The sequence below is a fragment of the Aspergillus wentii genome (genome assembly GCF_001890725.1).
Source record: "Aspergillus wentii DTO 134E9 unplaced genomic scaffold ASPWEscaffold_2, whole genome shotgun sequence".
Taxonomy (NCBI): Eukaryota; Fungi; Ascomycota; class Eurotiomycetes; order Eurotiales; family Aspergillaceae; genus Aspergillus; species Aspergillus wentii.
Genome location: NW_024467833.1, coordinates 2,738,584 through 2,761,128, shown reverse-complemented (window position 1 = coordinate 2,761,128; position 22,545 = coordinate 2,738,584). Strand labels below are relative to the sequence as shown.

General features: G+C 49.9%; 9 protein-coding genes across 9 annotated transcripts; 3 read left to right on the top strand and 6 right to left on the bottom strand.

The window, feature by feature from the left end:
* Positions 1 to 700: 700 nt before the first annotated feature.
* ASPWEDRAFT_102966 (uncharacterized protein) lies at positions 701 to 2,676 on the bottom strand (the record flags this gene model as incomplete). The annotated part of the gene is made up of 2 exons (XM_040827526.1): positions 701 to 862; positions 919 to 2,676. The coding sequence occupies 2 exons, from the start codon at positions 2,674 to 2,676 to the stop codon at positions 701 to 703; spliced, it is 1,920 nt and encodes a 639-aa protein (XP_040692776.1).
* A 2,191-nt stretch (positions 2,677 to 4,867) lies between these two features.
* Positions 4,868 to 6,271, bottom strand: ASPWEDRAFT_24960 (Golgi transport complex subunit COG5; the record flags this gene model as incomplete). The annotated part of the gene is made up of 1 exon (XM_040832679.1): positions 4,868 to 6,271. The coding sequence occupies one exon, from the start codon at positions 6,269 to 6,271 to the stop codon at positions 4,868 to 4,870; it is 1,404 nt and encodes a 467-aa protein (XP_040692775.1).
* Positions 6,272 to 6,580: 309 nt separating this feature from the next.
* On the bottom strand, positions 6,581 to 8,046 carry ASPWEDRAFT_36821 (class II aldolase/adducin domain protein). Its single transcript, XM_040834553.1, has 5 exons — positions 7,603 to 8,046; positions 7,268 to 7,528; positions 7,084 to 7,216; positions 6,863 to 7,031; positions 6,581 to 6,813 (listed from the first exon to the last, which is right to left on the bottom strand). The coding sequence occupies exons 1-5, from the start codon at positions 7,868 to 7,870 to the stop codon at positions 6,739 to 6,741; spliced, it is 906 nt and encodes a 301-aa protein (XP_040692774.1). The 5' UTR covers positions 7,871 to 8,046; the 3' UTR covers positions 6,581 to 6,738.
* Positions 8,047 to 8,067: 21 nt separating this feature from the next.
* ASPWEDRAFT_36820 (protein SYS1) lies at positions 8,068 to 9,407 on the bottom strand. The gene is made up of 2 exons (XM_040834552.1): positions 8,840 to 9,407; positions 8,068 to 8,780 (listed from the first exon to the last, which is right to left on the bottom strand). The coding sequence occupies exons 1-2, from the start codon at positions 9,085 to 9,087 to the stop codon at positions 8,393 to 8,395; spliced, it is 636 nt and encodes a 211-aa protein (XP_040692773.1). The 5' UTR covers positions 9,088 to 9,407; the 3' UTR covers positions 8,068 to 8,392.
* On the top strand, positions 9,379 to 9,962 carry ASPWEDRAFT_180540 (cytochrome c oxidase subunit 6B family protein; the record flags this gene model as incomplete). Its single annotated transcript, XM_040831845.1, has 2 exons — positions 9,379 to 9,766; positions 9,846 to 9,962. Exons 1-2 carry the CDS (start codon positions 9,539 to 9,541, stop codon positions 9,960 to 9,962), a joined length of 345 nt encoding a protein of 114 aa, XP_040692772.1. The 5' UTR covers positions 9,379 to 9,538.
* Positions 9,963 to 10,521: 559 nt separating this feature from the next.
* On the bottom strand, positions 10,522 to 13,518 carry ASPWEDRAFT_49159 (putative RNA-binding protein (Nab3); the record flags this gene model as incomplete). The annotated part of the gene is made up of 5 exons (XM_040837225.1): positions 10,522 to 11,072; positions 11,128 to 11,348; positions 11,401 to 11,884; positions 11,941 to 12,120; positions 12,180 to 13,518. The coding sequence occupies 5 exons, from the start codon at positions 13,516 to 13,518 to the stop codon at positions 10,522 to 10,524; spliced, it is 2,775 nt and encodes a 924-aa protein (XP_040692771.1).
* A 1,985-nt stretch (positions 13,519 to 15,503) lies between these two features.
* Positions 15,504 to 16,390, top strand: ASPWEDRAFT_355461 (peptidyl-tRNA hydrolase domain protein). Its single transcript, XM_040834248.1, has 3 exons — positions 15,504 to 15,869; positions 15,931 to 16,191; positions 16,257 to 16,390. Exons 1-3 carry the CDS (start codon positions 15,634 to 15,636, stop codon positions 16,345 to 16,347), a joined length of 588 nt encoding a protein of 195 aa, XP_040692770.1. The 5' UTR covers positions 15,504 to 15,633; the 3' UTR covers positions 16,348 to 16,390.
* A 43-nt stretch (positions 16,391 to 16,433) lies between these two features.
* ASPWEDRAFT_168957 (snoRNA-binding rRNA-processing protein UTP6) lies at positions 16,434 to 17,687 on the bottom strand (the record flags this gene model as incomplete). The annotated part of the gene is made up of 2 exons (XM_040830373.1): positions 16,434 to 17,534; positions 17,598 to 17,687. The coding sequence occupies 2 exons, from the start codon at positions 17,685 to 17,687 to the stop codon at positions 16,434 to 16,436; spliced, it is 1,191 nt and encodes a 396-aa protein (XP_040692769.1).
* A 199-nt stretch (positions 17,688 to 17,886) lies between these two features.
* ASPWEDRAFT_36815 (putative integral plasma membrane protein) lies at positions 17,887 to 21,536 on the top strand. Its single transcript, XM_040834551.1, has 8 exons — positions 17,887 to 18,041; positions 18,101 to 18,647; positions 18,703 to 18,829; positions 18,944 to 18,982; positions 19,039 to 19,123; positions 19,175 to 19,220; positions 19,268 to 21,078; positions 21,134 to 21,536. Exons 1-8 carry the CDS (start codon positions 18,003 to 18,005, stop codon positions 21,290 to 21,292), a joined length of 2,853 nt encoding a protein of 950 aa, XP_040692768.1. The 5' UTR covers positions 17,887 to 18,002; the 3' UTR covers positions 21,293 to 21,536.
* Positions 21,537 to 22,545: the final 1,009 nt, after the last annotated feature.

Genomic DNA, 22,545 nt, shown 5'->3' with positions numbered 1-22,545 from the left:
CTCTCGACGTCACTCCGTGGTCATAACCGTGGGGCTGTAGCTAGCCGAGAACGTCATTCCATGAGCTCATGGACTATGTCCTGGGTGCTACCTAGATACTGGGAAAAAACTTGTTTAAGAATTCATTGATGCAATCACTCAGACTGTGTATATCGTATCTACTAGCGATGCCGGACATACCCAGAGAAATAAACGCTTCCGCACCGAGTTAACAACAGCTGTAATACAACACAATAAGACAAAACCAAAGAAAACAAGCGCAGTGAACAACCGAAGCCACACCACGACCAGAGTAGGAAACTCCATTCCCAAACCTCGTAACTGAACGAGGCCGAGGCCGGGGGTATCTTCATGCACTATTTAACACGGTCACTCGCACAACGCCTGAACATGCAAAACAAGGAGAAGCTTAAATCACAGACATGGAACAAATAGAATATAACACCCGAACAAGACCCATTGGTCAGAGAAGAATCCAGAGAAGCCCCCAGTGAGAAAGTCACTATGCATCAATCATCAGTCATCACTTCATAACATCTCCGCAATGCGCAGCGAAGGAAGAGTTCGAGATCAGGTCGGCGGTGTAGAAGAACTCTATGTATTTCGGATAGGAGGAAGTCGGGAGATATCACAATTCAGACATCATGAAATGCCAACCGTGTTGGCGAGGTGGTTTATATAATGACAATCGCACAACTGTTCATACGAACACCTTGGCGCTTTTGTTTTCGCTCGTAGCAACCGCTACAAGAGCTTCGAGCCTGCCCATTCCAGGCTCTCTAGATGAATTGGAGTAGAATTCCGATCGTGGTTCATGTTTGACATGGTAGTTTTCGGACGGGGAGGGCACGGGAGCGCAAACCTGCAGTTCAATCAGTGGCCTGCCGCATATCGGTCATTCGGATAACGGGGGCGTACAGTTTGGGACGAATCGGAGGTCAGTGGGGGATGATGTGGCTCGATGTATCCATTATTGTGCACTATAGCTGGATGGTATTCGAGCGATGCTGTCGAAGGTGTATTGACACCTTCACTGCTGCTGGAATCTTCGGGAGATGTTCGCGTCGCATGAGACCACCGGTGGACCTTCTCGTGAGGATGAGGTACAGTAGCCTGATACGAGGAGGAAGGCCGAGAAGCGACATTTTGAATCTCTGCGATCGTCTGCTGCCCCCAATGCGATGCGTCTCTTTGAGGCTTGTCCCGGATATTCAATCCAGTCAGATTTGTATGCAGCGACATGTCCCATGACACATGGCCACGTCGATGGCCAGGGCCAGACACCGGAGGCGGAGGACGAGCTGCCGGCGCGTTGTAGTTGAATCCTCCCCCAAAAGCGTAACCGGGTGGTGGTCGACTGTGAGTATCCACTTGCATCGGACTCGGCTTTCGCACCGGAGGAGTCAAAGGTCGCTGTTGCGATACGACCTTGTCGAAACTCTCAATGCCCGGTAATCGTGGCGGCTGCTCCGCCGATCCACTCGAGCCAAGTGACGACTGGTATCCGTCAGGAGTTTGATAATTGTTTAAGCCACTGGTTGCGGGCCTCGGGTAGTAGGTTGTTGGGTGCCAAGTTCTTCTCCGCAGATCCGCTTCAGCACCTTGGCTAGCCTCATCTCGGGACACGGAATAGTTGGAGCTGACGGGGCTTGCAAACACCCCACCCGCGCTGGGATATGCGGTTGTAGCGGCCGGACCAACATAACCAGGGGGATAAGCGTGGGCGTGTTGCGGAATAAATGGATTGGTCCCAGTGGGAACTGACAACCGACGAGCGGCGGTTTTGCCATCCCAGAATCCCGAAGCGTGAGAGGCAGTGGACATGGGCGACCCGACATGAGGGCTTCCACCACCAAACATGTTAGACGGGGTATACGGGGATCCAGCAGATGGGCCGATACCACGGCCCGGAGGCGTTCTCGGGGGATCGGCCATGGTGTCCAAAGCCAAACGAGCTCTTGCACTGCCGTCGTTGGCCATGATCAACGGCGGAGGTCGACGACGGATCTCCGGGGGTTGGCTGAAAGTCGATGCAGTTGAAGTGATACTAGAAGCGGATAGGTTTCTGCTGTGACCTCTGCTGTGAGCTCCTTGGCTACCAGCTGTACCCGCTCTCGCTCGACCCGGAGGACGAACCCGGTCAGTCCGGATCTGCCGCTGAAAACGAGTCCCCGTCGCGGCCAGGGAATCCCCGGGAATCTCCTCGTTGACATGAACGGTCTGAGCATGTTGTCGCAGGTTATCGAGTCGGGAGAATCGCCTCGAGCAGTGGCATTGGAACGGGCGCTCCCCAGTATGTTTTCGGATGTGGCGGGCCAGATGCTCACTCCGGGTGAAGCTCAGATTGCAAGGAGGAAAGTCTGTACAGTAGAACCGTTGGCCCTTTTTCTTCTTGGATGGAGGAGCGGTGCTCCCGGGGTCTGTCTCGTGGTCCGAGCCGTCGCGCTCGCCATCTGAATCACCGGGCGCAGAGTCGTCGGGCATGGGCGGTGCGCTTCCTTGGGATCGAGCACAGTCCCCGTTATTGGAATTTCCTAATCGAGAATCGGTATCATCCGTGCTCTCTTGCGCGGAAAGAGTATGTGAATTTGGGCGAGGCGTGGTCGGTGTTGTCGCATCCTCCATGACACGGTCCTGGGGCGAGGACATATTATTGACAGGTAAAAAAGACGACATATTGACGGAAAACCCGGGCGAGGGCGAGAGTTTGGGTGTGTAATGTGATATATAAGAATAAATTTTTTTCTTTTCTTTTTTTTCTTGCGACCTCTCCTATCACCCCACCGACAACAGACCTAGGTGAAGACCGGATACGTATTTTGTGGGTAAACCAAGTATGGAACACAGGAGGAGGCGAAAATGATCAAACGCAGCAGCTATGGGGGCAGTTTCAGGAGGGAGGGAAAACGCGGTGTCGATCGCGAGGCTGACTGGACAGATTTGCGCAGGGTCAGCAAGTTGGGCCATCCTGGGAAGAAACACATGAAGATCGGAGGGAATAGATTGGGGGAGCTATGATCTTACGGTGAAGAATCGACAAAAAAGAAAAATAAAAGAAAATAAAAAAAGAATTTCCAATAAAGCCCGCCACTGCCGAATCCAGAACCGAGGGAGAGAGAGAGGGGATGGACAGGAATGCAGGAGGAAAAGCGATGGGGATTAGCTGACGATGACAACGAGGCGAGTAAAAGAGACAGATGATGAGCTCATGAGCTGGGTGACATGTCTCTTGAGGAAAGGACTGGCAGGGGAGCCAAGTGGATAAGAGATAGGAAGTTGATGAAGCTGAAGGTTGACGATGGAAAGATGGAGGAAGATGGAGTAAAATGTGGGATGACGAGAGGTGGTGGATTCGATGGACCAAGACAGGCAATGATTGATCAGTTGGCGGACGCAGAGGAACTAGCCAAGACCTGAGATAGCTACAGAGGTCAGATGGGAGGAGAGGGAAAGAAGAGAAAAGAAGGAAGAAAGCGAGATAGACAGACAAAAAAGTAGGAAGAAGAAGAAGAAGAGAAGAAGAGGGAGAAGAGAGGAAGAGCAGTGAGCATGAATGGTGACGACGATACAGGAGGCTTATCGGAAACGACGGTCGGCGGGGGGCAAAAAAAAAAAGGCTGAAGCGAGGGGGAGGGGAAGAACAACAAGAAACATCCGTTCAAGAGGAATCTGGACTTGCCAGGAACTACTCAGTGGGAATCATAGACTTGGATGAGTCCAGGAGTCTATTACTATTCTTACCATTCTAGTCAGTCTTACGGACCTGGGCTCTATACCAAATAAGCGCTGCAGTGGGGAAGTTGAGGCAAAACCGACTGGGAAAGTCTGGATAGTCGAGGCGCCGGGAAGAACATGGACAGGCAAAAGAAGGCACAGGAACTGATCCACTGGGCCGAGAGGGAATCATCGACGGTTGAGATATCCCGGGTTCATGAATCCTCTGGATCCCAGGAAAAAGGCTGACGTTACCACTTTGAAGGCCAGGGACATGGATTATGGATCGATCTGTCCGCGTCAGCGTTGAGATGCAGATACGAGAGGAAATTCTCCGTGGATATGAATAGATCATATATAGCATCAACGAAGAAGATGAATAGTATCAATAGCATGCCAGAGTAGTCCAGAGTAGTCCAGAGGGGAGAGGTATTATAATACCGAAGCATCCGTATAGACTCCGAGTCAAGATGCAAACGGAAGAGAATGACTCCATGACATTTCCAAACAAAAGATGAAACACTGATTCACGCCACAAATGATGTGCTCAACTGTCTGTCTTCTATACAGAGTAACTATCTACATACAGTACTAGTCAATAGTATGTAAGACAGTAGAGAGATACTCTACCCCTCTCCCCCAGCTCCAAGATGTACAGCCCCGTACCTGCGTTATCACATTAATCTATCGCTATCGATTATCGTGTCTTTCATCCTTCGTTCTTGTGACCCTGATCGATCGACATGGCTCCACTCTGTTCTCCACGTCGGGAATCTGTCGCTCGCTGACGTCCTCGACTTGTCTCCAGTGGGTGTCCGTTTGGGAAGTTGGTGTGAAGATCTTTGGCGGGGTATCCTCCTACACCCTCATGTTCATATTCCTCCTTACTTTCACATACACCCTCGTGCCATTTAATATACACAGATTGTATACAGTGGCAATCACATGCAAAGCCACTGACGCCCTCATGGCTGCAGATATACGGATTGTCCAGGGAATTCCGGTGTACCTTACTGGGTACCTTTCTTGGTTCCTGGGTCTGTGCTGAATACGAGTCCATTTATCCTGTATTCTAGATTAAATAGAATAGCCACTAAATACATCGAGGTACCGAGTCCTACCTGTACCTAGCTGTAAGGCCATCTAGTGAAGGTCATCGTTCAAATGCCCCAACCACAGAACCGACCATCACCGCCGCCTCTCGTTCCCAGTTTCGGTTCCCTTCCACTCGTCCGCGGTCTATCGCCATGCTCGCTGCTGGGAGCTGCGAGCCTACCAGCACACACTCTTTGATGTCCGCCCGTAGTCGATCCCGATTCGATCGCAGTGTCCGCGCTGATACCCCGCCCCGGTTCACGATCTCCGGTACCCGTGCCGTCAGGGACGAGGCTAGCGTCCGCCAGAAATACGACGGGAGAGATGGCGTGTCCAGGGAGTCGAGTAGTGGTTGGAGGAGGTTGTTGTTGTTGTTCTTGCTCGTCGCGCCTTGCTCGGTCGGTCGGTCGCTGCTCGAGGATAACATGGGATGAGACGGTGGTCGGAGGTTGCTGAGGATGGCTTCCAACGCGACGATATCCTGGCATCGTCCAGACAGATCGGTCAGGGTCCGATCGAGCGTGGGTAACATAGTTAACCCTCGGGTAACACCTGCCAAGGACATGTTGATGGCGGTTTGCATGTATCCTTGTAAACTCGAGAGGAGAAGTTCAGGCTGGTACTCGGACGCTGACACGCCTGTCTTGGGCACGGGGGATAGGATATACAGCGTGGTGACGGCAGATATCAACCGCGCTCTTGCCTCTCGTGCTTTCTTGTAGCCCGACTGTGCTTGGTGAGAATCGGCCGAAATGCTCGACATGGTGAATCGACTGATGGCCTGCTGCGCCCGTGTCTTGACCAGAGTCTCCGCCGGCTGCACAAATTCACCTCGCAACGTCCGCACCACCTTGACACGATCCAACCCATGCCCTTCCTCCCCCACTCCCGTAGCAGAAAACATCCGTCGTAGATTCAAAAGCGTATACGACGCCCTCTCCAATGCCCGATAATCACCAGCCCCAGACGCCGCCGCCGCATCACCACCACCTGCCCCTCCTCCCCTCCCCGTAATCTCCGCAACCTGTCCCTCCAACTGCCTCCCCAAAGCAAGACAGCGAGCAACCGCCCTAGCCAACCGCACCGTAGCCAGCGACTTTTCCGCAGCCACCCGGGCCTCATCCGCCACCTCCCACTTCCGCAGCACCTCCTTCTCCAACCGCTCATACCCCTGCATCACAGAGGAAATCTGCTCGTCGGCCTCCTTGAGCACATGATCTGCTGCATCCGTTTGGTCCCGCGTGTGCGAGAGTAACGGGAGCGCCGACCTGGTCGTCAGCGTGTGGATGTGCGTGTCGATCTCCTGGAGGTCAAAGAGCACCCGTGACAGCGGAGTTGACAGGTCCAGTGGCGTGTCTGTGGCATTGTTTGTTGCTACCACGAGCGAATTCGCAAATGAGGAGGGGGAGAAATCTGGGTCCAGGAAGACTTCATAGTCTATGTATGATGGTTCCTCTGTCATGTTGATAGATCGTGGCGTTCAATGCATGCAACTTTTCTTGTCCACAGTGAAACAATTCAAGAAGAATATATGATAAAAAGTAAATAAATAAAAAAGAACAATTGGGTATCAAAAAGAAACAACGTCAAAAGTATCAAGGACTGCCTTTAAACGGCACTTAATGCTGCTCCGTCAGTCGGACCGGCAGCGTAGCCTACACAGAATCATTCAATGTGCTTCAAGGCAGAAGACAGTGTCATTCTTTATCCGATTGACTCTGATACTGCAGATTATTGTCTCGTGGAGGAGGAATCGTATCACGGTCTGTCGTGTTGATCCAGTTGTCTTCTCAACTCGGTTGATGCCATGTGGAAGTCACGTGCATACCACATGGAAAATAGACTTCTATTTTACAGACACTTCAACTATATTGGCAGCATAAGATGGCAATTGCAATATCATAGTCATAACTATAAAAACCAACTAAATTACTGAAGAACCCGTCCATTACTTTCCTCAACGACTAGCTCAAATTCCGGCTGAAATTCGGTGTAAAAGTTATGCTGATCCGTTAGACCATGATATATCACTCAGACCAGTAGGTTCACTCACCGGATTCTGAACAGCATCAGCCGTATACTGAGCAACCTCATGGTTGATAATCTTCTTAGGCACACCATTAGCAGCAGCAGCATCGGCCATCAACTGCGAGTGGCAAGCATGGTCCAAACTAGCAAACAGGAAGGCTGCCTCGTCGACCGTCGAGCCCACGGTTAACAAACTAGACAATTAGCATAAACCGCTTGAATATGCAGATGCAGATATAGTCTCACCCGTGATTCTGCAAAATACAAGCAATATTCTTCTCCCCAAGCGCATTGGCAATCTGCGCCCCTTCATCCTGAGCCAGCGCAATTCCTCCATGGTCATCGTAGATACTCAATCTACCATAGAAATTGCATGCATCTTCATCCATTAGCCAAAATACCAAACGTAGAGAGATATAGTGAATCTCACCCTGAGAAAGCATCTCAACCGGCTTCCCGAACGCACTCCACGTCTTCCCATAAATCCCATGCGTATGCGCCGCGGCAATAACATCCGGTCGCGCCTTGTGAATCTCAGAGTGAATCATGAATCCGGCTTCGTTGATGGGTGTCTGCGCTCCACCTTCTGTAACATATCCTTCGCTGTCGACCAGGACCAGATCGGAGGCTTTCATGACGGAAAAGTGTTTGGCGTAGGGGTTCATCCAGAAGTGGTCTTTTAGGACGGGGTCTGGATTGAGTGTTAGTTGAACCGTGTTCTAACTCTCCACTTCATCACTGTATATATATAAGAAAAGTAAATACCTCTCATGGAAATATGTCCCGAAATCCCCTCGCCGTACCCTTGTTTCCCGAAGAAACGAAACGCCGCCGCCATGTGCTCTTTCATCCATTTGCGCTTCTCGAGGGGATCAGTAAAAGTTGGGATGCCAGGGAGCTTGAGAGTCCCGTTTCGATCGCCTCGGGCAGTGGCTTGGAATTTGGCATCGTCTGCTGCTGCAGGGATGGGTTGGGGTTGGTTCTGTGTCACGAGGCGAGTGGGTTGGGTTTCTGTCACAGTTATGGTGGACATTTTGTCGTTGATGATAGATCAAGTAGGCAGTCGATCTATTGCGATCTTCCCACGAAAGAAGAATCTTATTCAATTGTAGATACTGCAAGAATTCGAAGAAAGACGACTTCTTGATTGCTGTCCCACAATATATATCCTTATCTGCAACCCCGCATCCGCTTGTCTGTAGAAGGCGCAGATACGAAGCACGGAGAATAGTCCGATGATACTCCCTTTATCTAAATTGGATGGTTGGTATTAGACAAGATATTATTAATATAATAGCTGAAAAGGCCACAGATCGCATATCAAAATACATGACATATATCCACAGAGGGATATACAGTAAGGTATCAAAAAAGAAAAGTATGTAATATAGACATTCCCGAGAATGATAATGAAACAAATTAATGTCAAAAACGCCATATGCAAATGCATAAATACTAGGGTATACAGAGAAAGAAATATAAAAAAGTCCACATAGACCAAGTCATCGGTGTCATGCCTGATGGCATTGACAATCGACAGAAAAGAGAAATCAAATCATACAGCCTGCTCGCCCATTCCCTTCATATGGACCATTTCATACTCATCGCTCGCAGCCCGCACATCGCGTCCTCGTCCACGACCTCGCGAGACGGAAACTTCCTGACCATCGTCTGTCCCCTCTGCTTGGGGCTGGGAGGAAGAAGCGCCAGTCGGTTGAGCATGACCACCGAAGCTGATCGGTCGGAGTTCACGCCACTGGCAAGCCCACATGCCAAAGAAGGTCATGAAGGCTGCACTCGCGAATTGGAGTCCCCACCAGAGCAGATTTCCTGGAATAGAATGCGTATAAAGCGACGTCGCAATGAGGTGCAAGAAGTGGATTGTTAGGGCGAAGTCGGGAATGAGCTTAGACCGGGATACGAGGAGGAGAAGGAAGATGACACTGTAGGCATCAGAGTTAGCAATGTTCGAACGTGGCAACAGTCCAATAGAGTCACTCACCAGATAAAACTATTCAGCATCCATACCAAACCCAGCATCCATCCAAGCGTAGTATCACCTCTCAACGAATCCCAGCTGAGAATCAAGTCAATCGAGAACACCGTTCCGTAGACCGCAGTCGTGAACAGAATCAACGCCGTCGCAATAACATAGTAGGCAACTTGAAGCAGGAGAATTTGACGGATGATTCTCAGCGGCGGGAGGTCCGTTCGAGCCCCCGCAGGAGGAGCACGGCGGCGCGGGGGCATGAACTATTGTGTTATATTGAATAATTGGTATAGGTAGTTTAAGGGTTCAGCGGGACGGGCTCGAGGCTGAGGCACGGAGGGTCGTAGCATTCGTCGTCGTAGTGTTTGGTCTTGCGCTTCTGGAAGGGGCAATATAAAGTACTCTATAATGAGATGAGACGAATAACCACCGCTTCGTCAGCTGCAATTAAAACTCGCAACCAGATCGAGTGGTTGTTGGTTGAATGAACAAGTCGGCCTCTCCTGCGCAGAAGAACTGCGGAAGCCTTAAACAAACTAGCGCCACATCCAACCCGAGCCGCAACCAGTTCGACCAAAAGCAAAGCATCCCTCCAAACAGCTCCCCCCATCACATCGCTACGACTCCAAATCCACAAATATACATCGATAGATATCTCCGGCGAGTCTATCCCCTAACTACCCCCTCTCAATACCCCTCCATTCATCCAAAATGGGCTGGCTCCCTTGGTCCTCCGATTCCGACTCCCCCAAAGCTTCCGACGGCGGCCGCATCGCACCTGACCGGACCTCTCGTCAACGATGTTGGGAAGGCCGAGACCTCTTCTTCACCTGCTTGGATAACAACGATATCTTGGATGCTATCAAGGATGACAAGGGGGCGCGAAACAAGTGTGGGAAAGAGATTGCGGAGTTTGAAACAGCGTGTTCTAGAGCTTGGGTATGCTTTCTCTTTACCTTAGATATATTTATTTCGAGGGCCATACCCCAGAGCAATAGCTAACGGTGCAATTATCTAGGTGAAATATTTCAAGGAAAAGCGGGTTATGGAATACAACCGGGATAAGACGATCGAGCGGATCAAGAAGGAAGATGCGGAGAAGCTCGCGGACTTGAGATCGCAAGGTCGCAAGTGAGAAGAGTACAAATTCAAAGATAAATAAAAAAGGAAAATAGAAAGGATGGATTGTTTCCATGACTATTACAAGAGGAGGATCTTGTAACTGTACCATATGTACTATGATGAATCTCTTCTAATGCAATATTTAACAAATTTCCCCAGTGGTTGATGAACAAAAATCATGGATCCGGGTATTATAATGACAATCGTATTCGCCATTCTTCCAGCTGGGCGGAGTACGCCCGATTGCATAACAAGAAGCGCTGAGCAAAAAAAATCCATATGAAAATCACGAACAACACAGATATAGACACCGTTTTCCCCAAATATCTAGTACCCTGTTGCCCTTTGCATAAGCTAATCCATATACGCCTGCGCAATTTGTGAACCATCGCAACAAATTGCAGGAAAGTGACGAGAGAAGAGAAAGAAAAAGAAAAGAAAAGCAATTCCCAATGCCATCGAGCTGCGAGCTGATGATCAAATTTCCCATACCGTACAGCCTCAATCAACAAACTCCTGTCACCAAGTGATCTAATAAATGAAATGGGAATAATAAAAAGAAGATTCATAATTCATTGCTTCCATTTGGTCAATTGGTTCATGATGTTTTGAACATGAGGACCAACGGCACCCTGATTCTGCGGCTGTTGCCCTCCGAGGCCTTTGGTCAACAGCGAGATCAGATTAGGGTCTGGAACGACCGGAGTACTGGGCCCTTGAAGAGGGAATGGTTGAGGGGGTAAAGAAGGGAGAGGTTGCTGAGCGTTGGGTGCGACAGGCTGTCGTGTCGCATTGGTCAGAAGACTCGCAAGATCTGCAGCAGCATGAGGAGCGTTTGCGACTGGGAACGGTTGCTGAGTCGCTGGAATGGGTGGTTGCCGCTGCTGCTGGAGTGCAGACAAGAGAGATTGGAGGGTTGGTCCATCCAACGAAGAGATCATACTCGCAACATTTGGAGGGTTCGAAAGTGCCGGCAGTGGAGCCTGCGGGATGGGGGCTGGCGCCAGAGGTGGGACTCCAAATGCCGGGTTAGGAGGGAAAGGAACAGGGGGGCCACCGCGGTGCATAGACTGTGCATGGAAGACGATTTCGGCGGCGATGTTGGGTTCAACTTCAGGGTATTCTTCAGGAGGAAGTTAGCTAGGCGCTACAAAAAGATGCGAATAAAACAATCTCACCATTGAAGCGAACATTGTCCGGCCCACCACTTCGATCAAAAACTTGCACTGGGATCTTTCGCGAATACTGGTTGGGACGTGACAGTCGGACAACAGCAAGTACTCCCTCCATTATCTGACGCTGAACTGCCGCATTGAGAGGGATACGTGCGCCCAGTACCAAGACATCCACTCGAAGACCCCTGTTGCGGAACGCGGTTTCAACTAGGAAAATAAAGTTGCTAGGCGGTGATTAGCAAGGAAGATAGACATTTATGGCATATAATCGCTTACCGATCAACTTCCTCGAGAACGAGAATTTGCACTTCTGGGACATCCCTCGGGGCTCTTCTAGGAACTGGCAAGTCAGAGTCGCTATCATAAGCACTACGGCCACGTGGGCTGGGAGTCCGGTATCTTCGGTCCCTTGCATACGGCGACCGAGAACGTCGACGCCGATCATATCTCTCCGGGGTTCTATCCCTCGATCTGTATCCATCTCTGCCCCGGAATACCCGCGGTGATGGAGATCTCGGGGGAGGTCGATAATCATCTCGCCTGCGGTGTGTCGGCTCATCCCTGAAATCACTAAACGGCAGTCTACCAGGAGGCTCATAGCCTCGATCGTAGCGATCCCCTGGAGGTCGCGGGGTGCGACCGGTGGGACCGTTCCTGGTGAATTCTGGAGATCTTGAGCGTCGAGGAGGAGCGGCGCGCGGAGGCTCTGCTGTAGCTGGAGCTGGCCTGGTGTTTCTCTGAGGCTTTGATATTTCGAGATCTGGTGGATGTCAGCACATTATTCGAGAGATGAGGTGCCAAACTGTATGTACTTACGAATCTTTCTACCTCTCACCACGGCTCCTTGTTCGGCATCGAGGGCTTGTTTACAAGCAGGAGACTCAAGGAACTGGATAAACCCGTACGCCTGTTTAATAGAGATCTGGGCCAATTTGCCGTATTTATGAAAGATATGGAACAGATCCCGCTTGGTTACTCTCTCCGTTGGTAGATTGCCTGAAAGAAACAGTCAGCTTCCTAGTTGTGAAGAAAAAGAACGGCGACGGAATACTAACCAACAAACAATCTAGAGCCAGGGGGGAAACGATCCCATAGACCCTCTGTTACATAGATTCTTTCATTGTGCAAAAAGTCATCATACTTTTTCTGCACCTCTGGGCCCCAAGGGGCATCGTCATCCCCGGACTTGGTTTGCCGCCCAGCTTGCCTATCAAGACGGCCATTTTTATTATTCGCGGCCTCTTGGGATTCAGTGCCCGAGGGCGGGGTTTGTTGGAAACTGGGACCAGGGGGAGGGGGTAGAGAGCTGGCTCCAGATGCAGTCCCGGGAGCACCCGCAGCCACCAAAGAGGGAAGACCCAGTTGGGAGGGGTAATTACTCTGCTGGGCAGGTTGGGTGGGCGATGTGTTGGAATGAGAGGGAGGGAGTTGGTGATAGGAGCGAATGTTATCGCTGGGATTGTAGTTGGGGTGGATAGAAGGCTTCTCCTGGGGTGGAGGGCGAGGAGGGAGGCCCGAGGAGGATTTGAGAGACTCATCAGCAGTAGCTGCCGGTTGAGGGTTTAAAGAGGGGTCGTCCGCGGAGGGGGCCGTCTCCGAGACTGTAGGGGCAGAGGGAGCGGCAGTAGAGGGAGGGGGGAGATTATCGAGGAGGTTTTGGAAATCCACACCGTCCTCCGGATGGGATGCATTATCTTCCGGCTTCTTGTTTTGAAACTCTAGTCGATGATGATCATGAGAAGAAGCTGGCTGGGCGGACCAGTCGGCAGAAGGGTTGTTTATCTCGTTCGCAACGGGAATGCCCTGGGGAGGAGCATGGGGAGGGCCATTAGGGATAGCTTGAGCTAGAAGAGTAGCGGTATCTGGAGGAGGACAAGCGGTTAGAGATGAGTTTGCTGCGATTATGGTTGCTGTTGATGATGGTGGTGCTGTTGGATCTTGGACCACAGAGGTCTCAGTCATGGTAGGTATAGGGATTGATGGATAAGGTTGAATAATGGTTGATGTTGAATCATGCTGGTCCATCAATCCATCTACCAGTAGTGAGGTAGGGCGGAAGAGGAAGAAGCTACCTGCTGCTGGGGGATAAGGCTGCTGCCGCTGTTGTTGCTGCTCCTGGCTCTGCACGGGACCTTGATTTCCCCTCACACCACCTCCACCATCAGATCCTGCATATTGTCCGCGGGGCATTCGGCCATCCTGCGTCTGGGGGGTATGGCCATGGGCGACATTCTCTGGTATCTCGTACGTCGACGTATCATTGAAGACGGGGTCCATTTGATTTTGCAGCACGGGGATGTTGGCCGGTTCCGCAATGTGTACCGGGCGAGGGCTCTCAGGAGTCAGAGTTTTTCCTCGAAAGTGAAGAGCCTCATCTGGGGAACCTGGCGTCATGTAGAAGGGGGACGAGAAATGGATTCATCTACAAGCGCGGTAGGGGAAAGAAAAAAAAATAAGGATAAGATAAATAATCCCAGGGTCACTGCGATGGGGATTTTCAAAATCGACGAAGCTAAGGTGGGGCTATCTCGAGAAATAGGAAGAACCGGGCCGTTGGAAGCCCGGGGCGGTAAAGGAGAGAGAGAGAGAAGATGATGAAAGGATGAAGTGGTGGAAGAAAACACGTACACCGAATACAGTAGTAGTGGAGAAAGAAAAAGAAAACACGTCGGGGGAGAGAGAGGAGAAAGAAAATGGAAGGGAAAAAAAAGACAGTTTGGCCCTGTGGTCCTTCTGGGGAAGTGACAAGGGCCAAATCAAAGACACGATTTTATGTTGTAATAAAAAACAGATGAAGATGAAGCTGAAGGCGATGGAGAACGATGAGGAAAAAAGAGGAGACGATGAGGTTAGTAGTGAGCTGGGGAGGGGGGGGAAGTAGGGATCTAGTTTGAGGTTTAGGTCGAGTGAATGTCCCGTGTTTCCCGATCAGTGTTCTGCTTCTTGCAGCTTCTTCCCTTTTTTTTTTTGCTTTCTTTTTTCTTTTTTTGCTGGTGTTTTCTTAGAAAAATTCTTTTTTCTCAGCTGTGGTCGGCAGGGATGGAAGAAAAGAAGGAAGATTCACATTTTCTCAGTCGGAGTTGAGTTAGTGAGCTAGCAGAGTTTGCGCATTAAGTGGTGCTCTCTCAGAGGGTGGCCACTGGGACCCACCCACCGTGCAGGCTTCTGGGCGGTGACTGGTGGGATCGAGCCCTCTAGCGGCGGCAGAAAGCACCAGTTGCCTGGCAATCCCTGGGGCCAGACCCTCTTGGAGCCCGGAGGCCGTCCGTGACTCTGGCAGGGCGAGTCAGTCGGCTGGGTGACTGGACGTGGTTAGTAGCCCCGTTGAGTTTGGGATGTCGGGCATCTGGAAATGATCCTCGTGCTTGTTTGCATCGTGCTTGTTATTCGTCTGCTGCTCTACGTACTTAAAATAGACCTTTTGGTACCTTACAGTCCTATCCATGTAGTACGGTACATCCCGTCTACTTTTAAGTAACTTATCCTGGTATGCTGTCCTATGCGTATTGACTGTCTAGGAACTCTTCTCCGCACTGTTCTCTGCTGATCTCTCCCGCTCTGCAGGTAATCATCCGGCATATCCTATGGCTGCTATTATAATAATCATTCAGCCGCCCCTCCTTTTTATCCCTGTTCATCGGGAATTCCCGTGGCATGGGAGCAAGGATGCTGTATCTGCGAGAGTCCGGGGTCAGAATTGTCTAATAGCAAGAACAGGGAAGAGACGGATAATCTGGAACCTAAGAATTGATGCAGTCTTCTAAGATAGGCATACACCATTGCGAATAGTGCCAGTAGTTTATATGTAGGTGGTTCTTAGTTTAATAACTCATCAGAGTGGGATGCACAGTCAACACACAACACATGACTTTAAATGGACTGGTCACTGATGAGATTATTTAATCCTTGTCTCAACAAAAGCAATCATAGACTAAATAATATAAATTATACTAAATAATAGTCCTGTGCTTTATGGCAGAATCGAAAGAAATGGTCCAGGTGACTGTCAAGTGTCAAATATATCGACAATCTGTCATCATTTCTGCATTTTATGAACAATCATTTCATTACCACCACGATACATTCCACCAGTCTATGCAGTATTGTAAAAAAAACATAAGCGATGTCGATGCTTCGGTGTGTCAGCTGTCAGGCCTCCATCGATGGATCACCGCGGATGTGATATTTTCCAAGATCGGCAGTCAAATTAACGAGTCTCGGTCCAGATTATCAGCCATCTGTACTTAATTTACTAAAAGCGTCTCGTAAAGCTTAAAATTGTCTTCAATATGCCCATGGATGACAGTGGTTCTATTGTTCAAACGGAAAATGAAGCCGAGGAGATATAAACAGCTGTGGATCCAACGGTACAGCCGCCAAGACATCAATCTGCCTGTGTGGGTCGGGAATTCCTCTACCACGTTGAAGCAGCAATACCTAATGTGAACTCGTAACCTATTCAAAAGAGCTGTCTGCCCACCACGCGAGGTCTATCTCGACTTGGAAAGAATGCTGAATTCTCTATTCAATCGTCGCATTATATCCAATCTATATGGTAATACTTCACTTTCGCGAATTTCCGCAAGATCCTTCGCGTCCGGACGAGATGCCCCCGAAGAATCAGAGGAGGAATTGACCGCTGCCCGTGAATGGGCCGAGAAACTCGATCCCAAGACCATTCCTCGCCACATTGGTGAAATCTCCTTTAGTCGCTCCAGTGGTCCGGGAGGGCAGAATGTGAATAAGTCCGTCGTCACCGCATCTTTCAATGTCAACAACAGCTGATCGTGTGTGAACTGTGCGCAGGGTAAATTCCAAAGCAACGCTGAAAGTACCACTGTATTCGCTCCTCCCCCTTGTCCCGAGACTTCTACATCCGCACCTCCGATCCTCCCGATATGCTGCAGAAAGAGCGCAGAGCCTGGTCATACAATCGGATGAGTCGCGGAAACGGGCGACCAACGTGGAGTCGTGTTTTGAGAAGCTCCACCAGCTACTTACGAGCTCCGCCAAAGAGGCTATCCCTGGTGAAACATCTGATGCGCAAAGGGGTAGGGTGCAGAAATTGTATGAGTGTGACTTATATGTTCATATTTGTTCGTCTAGAGGTGATTTCTAACAGATGGATACAGGAAAAAAGCAGAGAACGAGGCTCGGATCAAGTCGAAGAAAATGCTCAGCAGCAAAAAGAGCAGCCGGCGGGGTAATAAGTATGACGATTAACTGGGAGGAGCTAACTAAACACTCAAGACCTGAGAACTTTTTCTTGCCCCCGATAAACGCCCCGAAAAACAATTGATGCAAGTAATTTACTCTGTCTGCAGAGTACGCTCGGAACTGCGGATTGTGGCAGCAATGACTCTTTGCAGCGAAGGATCCAGACCCTCCGTCTTTTCGAGCGGCTGCAACCAGCTGATGATCTCTTGGGCTAACTCGCCTTGCTGTCGGTGCTCTTTCATACGTGCAAGAGATGCACCCAGTGCTCGTGGGAACTCGGGTGAGGTGACTTGGATTCCTGCAGTTGGGAACTTGATGTAGCAGATCTGCGCATGATGACTGATGGACTTGGCCCCCATCATTGCCTCGATAATATGCCCCAAAATCTTGCGCAGACACGGCAAGTCGCCAAATTCGAATACCATATCGTAGAATTCATGGCCGAACCGGGTGTCATTCTTGAAATGATCCCAGGCCGAATCAAAGATGGCCAGTGGAATAGCGCCACTCAGTGCAGGAGAGCTTTTGAGCTTTTCTAGCGCTACCTGGTCGACTCCATCCTCATCTCCAGCGCTCGGGTTGATATCTTCACCGGTAATTTTTGGAAGTGCAATCATGTCGGCGTCAGGGTCATCAAATGCAGTGTCTTCTTCGGGCTTGGCGGGTTCAATTTCTCTGTCGAGTCCCAATATCCGTTGACGAGCGACCAGCTTGGCGATATAAATCAATTCCAACTTGGCATACTGAACCCACAGAAACTTCGAACTCTTGCAAAATCTCAATCCACGCTGCATATAGCTTCGAGATTGTGTCATATCCGCATGGTCGTCTAGGGCATACTTGGCGGCGTAAACCCACAGTTCTGCGTTGGTGGGATGGAACCGTAAAGCATCTGTAAAGATCGACGAAAGCTTCTTGAACGCCTTTTGCTGCCTGGCATATTCAGTGTATTGTATCCATAATCCAACATCTCCGTGAAACTTGCGAGTAGCTCGATCGAGAACGAAGAAAATCCGTCGCTGGCCGCTGAAACCGGCCGATCTGATTCCTAATCGCTTTACTCTTTTGCGCCGGAGAGTGTCCAAGTTCATCTCATACTGTGCATATCGCACAAAGTCGGCAGGTGTGGCACCGCGGGCGTTGAGTTTGTGTTCAAAATCCGATCGTTTTTTAATAATTGCGCTGATTTCATCCTGTAGAAAAAAAAAGTTACTAATGAATTTCATGAGCAAGAGGAATCGTTCGAATATAAATACCTTGTTGAAAAGCTTTTTCTTCTCGTACTCCTTCAGCTCTGGCACCGACTGTTCCAGGAAGAACCGTGCCTTATCTGTAGCGGCAGACATGTTGTCGTTGATGCTGGGAGGTTATTCCTGAAGCATCGAAAAAAAAGCATCGACATCCCGCAGAGTCTCTCTCCGACTTGCCCAGACAAACTTCTCGTGGCCGCTTGCCCATATTCGGACTAGCCCCGCTGACCGCCCGCGAGTTCCGAGCATCACCTCCGAATGTCAATTCATCCAGGGGTTTTTGTTGTTTGCTATTCTCTTTTCTTGTCTATGTGTTCTTTCTTTCCCCCTTCTTCTTTTTTTGTATCTTCTCGACACTCTTTTGTTTTCTTTTTCTGTTGAAGCGCGGCAGTTTGCCCATATTACGCCGCCATGGCACCCAGAGTCAAAGATGGGGATGCCGTTGTTGCGGTACGTGTCGACATCTAACAGCCCTAATCTTAACTTGACACTTGCTGAACGAGACGCAGGTGAATGGAAAATGGGTGTCCTGGATCCACACCGGCTTTGCATATGCCGCCTTTTTTAGTGCTCTGCTGGTGGGCATGGCATTGCATTTTAAGAAGATTGTCCAAAACGAACATTACGGCTACCCCGACGAATGGTTTCCTTCCGTGTCCGCTACTATCGGTGATCGCTACCCTGAGCGCTCTTTTTTCCAGGTCTTCATCGCTCTCACTTCCGGTCCTCGGTTCGCCCTCGTTTGCCTGTGGTATATCCTGACTGCTCGCCCTAACTCGAACCTGCCCAAGTTGGTCGCTGGTGTTGGTGTGTTTCGGACTTTCACATGCGGAGGTTGGACATATGTTACATCGACCGACGACCATGATTGGCACGACATCTTCATGATTTCCTACTTGGTTGCGACTTTGCCATGGACTCTGGGATGTCTTGCGCTCAGCCCTAACAACCGTCGTGCTGTTAAATACCGGAAGATTATGGCCAGCTTGTTCTTTGGTACTCTGGTTCCATTGATCTACTTTTTCATCCAGCACAAGGTGCACAAGGTCCCTGGTGGTAAGCATAATCTTAATACTAGCTTGTCCTATATGTTTTCTGACGTTGCATCTAGCCTACACCAAGTACGCCTTTTTCGAGTGGTCTCTCGTTCTGTTCGATGTTGGATTCGATGCGGTCACTGCACTTGACTTTGACGCATTCGAAATTGTGGTCAGGGATGTGAAGGGGGTCAGTAGAGGGTATGTACAGTGGCTTCCGAAGTAAACCAAAGGAAAGGACGAAAATGTATAGTTGCCAAACAATGGTTGTGGGGGTTTAAAGATGAAAACCTGTTCTAAGTTCCAATTCATCAGGCAGTTGAAGACTACCGCGGACTCGGTTCTTGAAAAAGAGTGTGTATAATCCGTTTACCAAAGCTATTGAACCCGAGAGTTAACCTCGGCACCAGGAAGGGCAAGCCCGTTGGAAACACGTTCGGTGAAGGTTTCTTCTGGGCGGAAGTCATCGATGCTGCTGCGGATGCCTACACCGGGGTAATTTCCCATAGAGCCTTGGATGGTTGGGTCGTTGCTGACAGTTTGTAGTTTGTCTTTTGGACTGTTTGGACTGCCCTCGGTGTCTTGGTCTGGTGTAAGTCATCTTCACTTTTCATGGAAATCTTAAGCTGATCGTGTTAGACTTCCCTCTCTGGCACATGGGTATTTCTGGATATGAGTTGGCCATTCTCAGCTATGTCTCGCCGGTGATTCTCGTCATCCCCTCCGTGAGGTCCCTTGCTACGAAGAACCTTCGCCTTCTTCATTTCCTCTCCATTTCCGGTCTTCTGGCCTACAAGTTCCAAAACCCCGCAAACCGACTTTTCATGACCATGTTTTCCGTCGCTTGTACCTCTATCGCATGGTCTTGCACCTGGTATGCGGAGAGAACCCAGACTACACGACTTGAATCTCGGATCTTTGGATGGGGTATCGGCTTGATCATGTCCAGCGTTGCCAAGTTTGCTTGCTCGACCAACAACCCAGTCTGGCCTACTATGCATGCCGAAAATGGCGGCTGGAACAAGCTGGGTCTCTTCCTCGCTGTTCTCGCTGTTCTGAGGGCACACAGAACACGAGCACCCGTTAGTGGAGGGGACTATTTCCCCTCGAGCGGTAAGAAGGGTTCTCCAGTGTTGGCCGGTTTGGGTATCGGAGGTCTCGTCTTTTCGATGCATGCCCTTCTTTCTGACTCCAGCACTATGATATCTTGGGTCTGGGAGGGTTACCCCGTACGAGGTCCTATTGCCGTACCTCACGGTGCGCTTACGATCTTTGCCATGGGTGCTGGACTTGTGTATGGACTTTTCAACCCCCGCGTGGCTGGAAGCTGGACTGCCTATGGTATTGGTTCTGTTGGTGCTGCATTGCTCACAGGCTACAGCCACTGGACTGGATACTATGGTGCTCTGGCTCTGACGTTCTACCTCTTGGCCGTTACCCCAGTTTTGATTTCTTCGGCGGTCCGTCATTCCCCGGGAACTACCTTTGGTGTCGGATTCCTGCTATTCATGTTCCTGGTTCTTTTCCATGTCTGGGTTGTCGCCTACGCCTTTGTTCCTGGAGGACCCCTCGTCCGTGAGCACACTGACTGGCTTATGACCATCACCATGCTCTCTATCGGAGCTGGTGTCTTCTCGGCTGCAACTTCGAACTCGTCCAGCCCTAAGCCCAAGTCCGTCAGCCCCAACAGCAAGAGACAGCGCTCGTACTATGTTTACGTTCTCGCGGCATTGCAACTTCTGTCCATCTCGGTGGCCTACCTGCGTTTCCCCACCAACGACTACACTCCTTATCACAAGGAGGACAAGGTTGCCACCCTTGGTATCTGGACTGTCCACTTCGGTCTCGACAATGATATGTGGAACTCGGAGCGTCGCATGCGTGATGTGATCCAGGAGCTTGAGATTGACGTCATCGGTCTTTTGGAGTCGGATAACCAGCGCATCATCATGGGCAACCGCGATGTTACCCAGTTCCTCGCGGAAGACCTGGGCATGTACGCAGACTATGGTCCGGGCCCCAACAAGCACACTTGGGGATCTGCTCTGCTCTCCAAGTTCCCTATTGTTAACTCCACCCACCACCTTCTCCCCTCTCCCGTTGGTGAGTTGGCCCCGGCCATCCACGCTACTCTTGATATGTATGGAGAGCTTGTCGATGTTGTTGTCTTCCACTCTGGCCAAGAAGAAGATCCGGAAGACCGTCGTCTCCAAACAGAATATCTCTCCAACCTGATGGGCTCATCGCCACGTCCCGTGGTCTTGCTGAGTTACCTGGTCACCAAGCCACTTGAGGGCAACTACAACACCTATGTCAGTGATGTTAGTGGCATGAAGGACATCGACCCTACCGACTGGGATAGATGGTGTGAATACATCCTTTACAAGGGCCTGAAGCGAACAGGCTACGCCAGAGTCAGCCGAGACAGCATTACGGACACGGAGATTCAGGTACGTTTCCGATGTTTTATTTAAAGTCAGTGGTTTATTAACTAATTCGTAACAGGTTGGCAAGTTTGTCATTGGGGAGCCTGAACCCGAGAACGAGATGATGATCCCTGAGGGAATGGTTCCTGAGGGCCGCCGGTTTCCGGCACTGTTCCGTGGAAATGGTGTCCGTGGACACCGCTACCACGTCTTTAACGAGCCAAGATACTGGCAATAAGCGATTCCGTATACTTGCCAAAGGGCTACATTCATCATTCATCACCCTTCAACTGACCATCGCAAAGATGGGCTCACCGCGTCGCTGAGTATAGTATTTATTAAGGGACCATTGGCATTCCGATATTTGAATGACTGGTCGCCAGCGATTATTAGCTATGACTATTATTATCTATGTACTCTTGTGAATCTTCAATCGGAAATAATTTGTTCTCAGTTCGCCTTGCTACTGGCTTGCCACTCTTACCATTAAGATTAAGACTCGAACAATCCAACGACCGACGAATCTCTGTAGCGTGTCATTGGAATTTAATATGCCGGAACCTTATAGGGCAAAAGGTATACGATGGTCAAATGGCCACAAATTGCTCAGAAGGCAGGCTTCCCTAAAATTCTTCCCTCAATATAGATCTGAATATCAATGGGTATTCTCATGTATTAGTTCCAAAGGAGCAGACATTCTAAACTCAAAAATGGATCAATGGAACGATGGAATGTGAGAAATACGGATATTGAGTCTGGTGATAAAATCTGATTCCTTATTTTGGGGTCTTTGGTTTGAGGAACAACAAGCGGGATGCGCTCTTTGTTAATATTCCCAGATAACCAGGAGTAGGCTCTTTCTTTATCTCTCGTTTGATTCTGAAACTGAAAGAGAATTCCAGTGTGGGTCAGATCGTCATTTCTATAATGGTTGCTTAAGGAATAATCAACACATCTAATCGATCAACGGTCGATGTGTTGGATTTCTTCCCAGACAGTCAGAAGCACACTGGGCAGCATTCCAACGATTCCAAAAGGGACACAATCTTCAGCCTCCAGCCCAGTCTCTCCCCACCCACTGCGGTTTCACTACCTGGTAAAAGAAACACATCGACTAAAGAGTAGGATCAGGAATCCCCCGAGGAATGTGGCTTATCCTTTCTTTGTTGATGTCACACTGAATCATGGGAGGCTTGTCGTATGTCCACAGAGGAGGGTCTGTATTGCCTTCCCGGCCACACAAAGGCACCAGCGACAACAGAACGCACAGAGCTTTGCTGACGTTATGGCGGATTCTTGCTTCTATGTCTCCCCGCTCTATTGGTTTGAGTTCTCTGGTTCGGGATACCGGGAAGCAAACAAGTCAGTTCTGGATAGCTTTGCTCATCTGCACTGACTAGTGTGATGGCGTGGAGGGGGTTTGGGAGGTTCTTGGTATAGCTTCTAAGGTATCACCGGGAATGCTTACTATCGTCGATTCTCTAGGGGGAT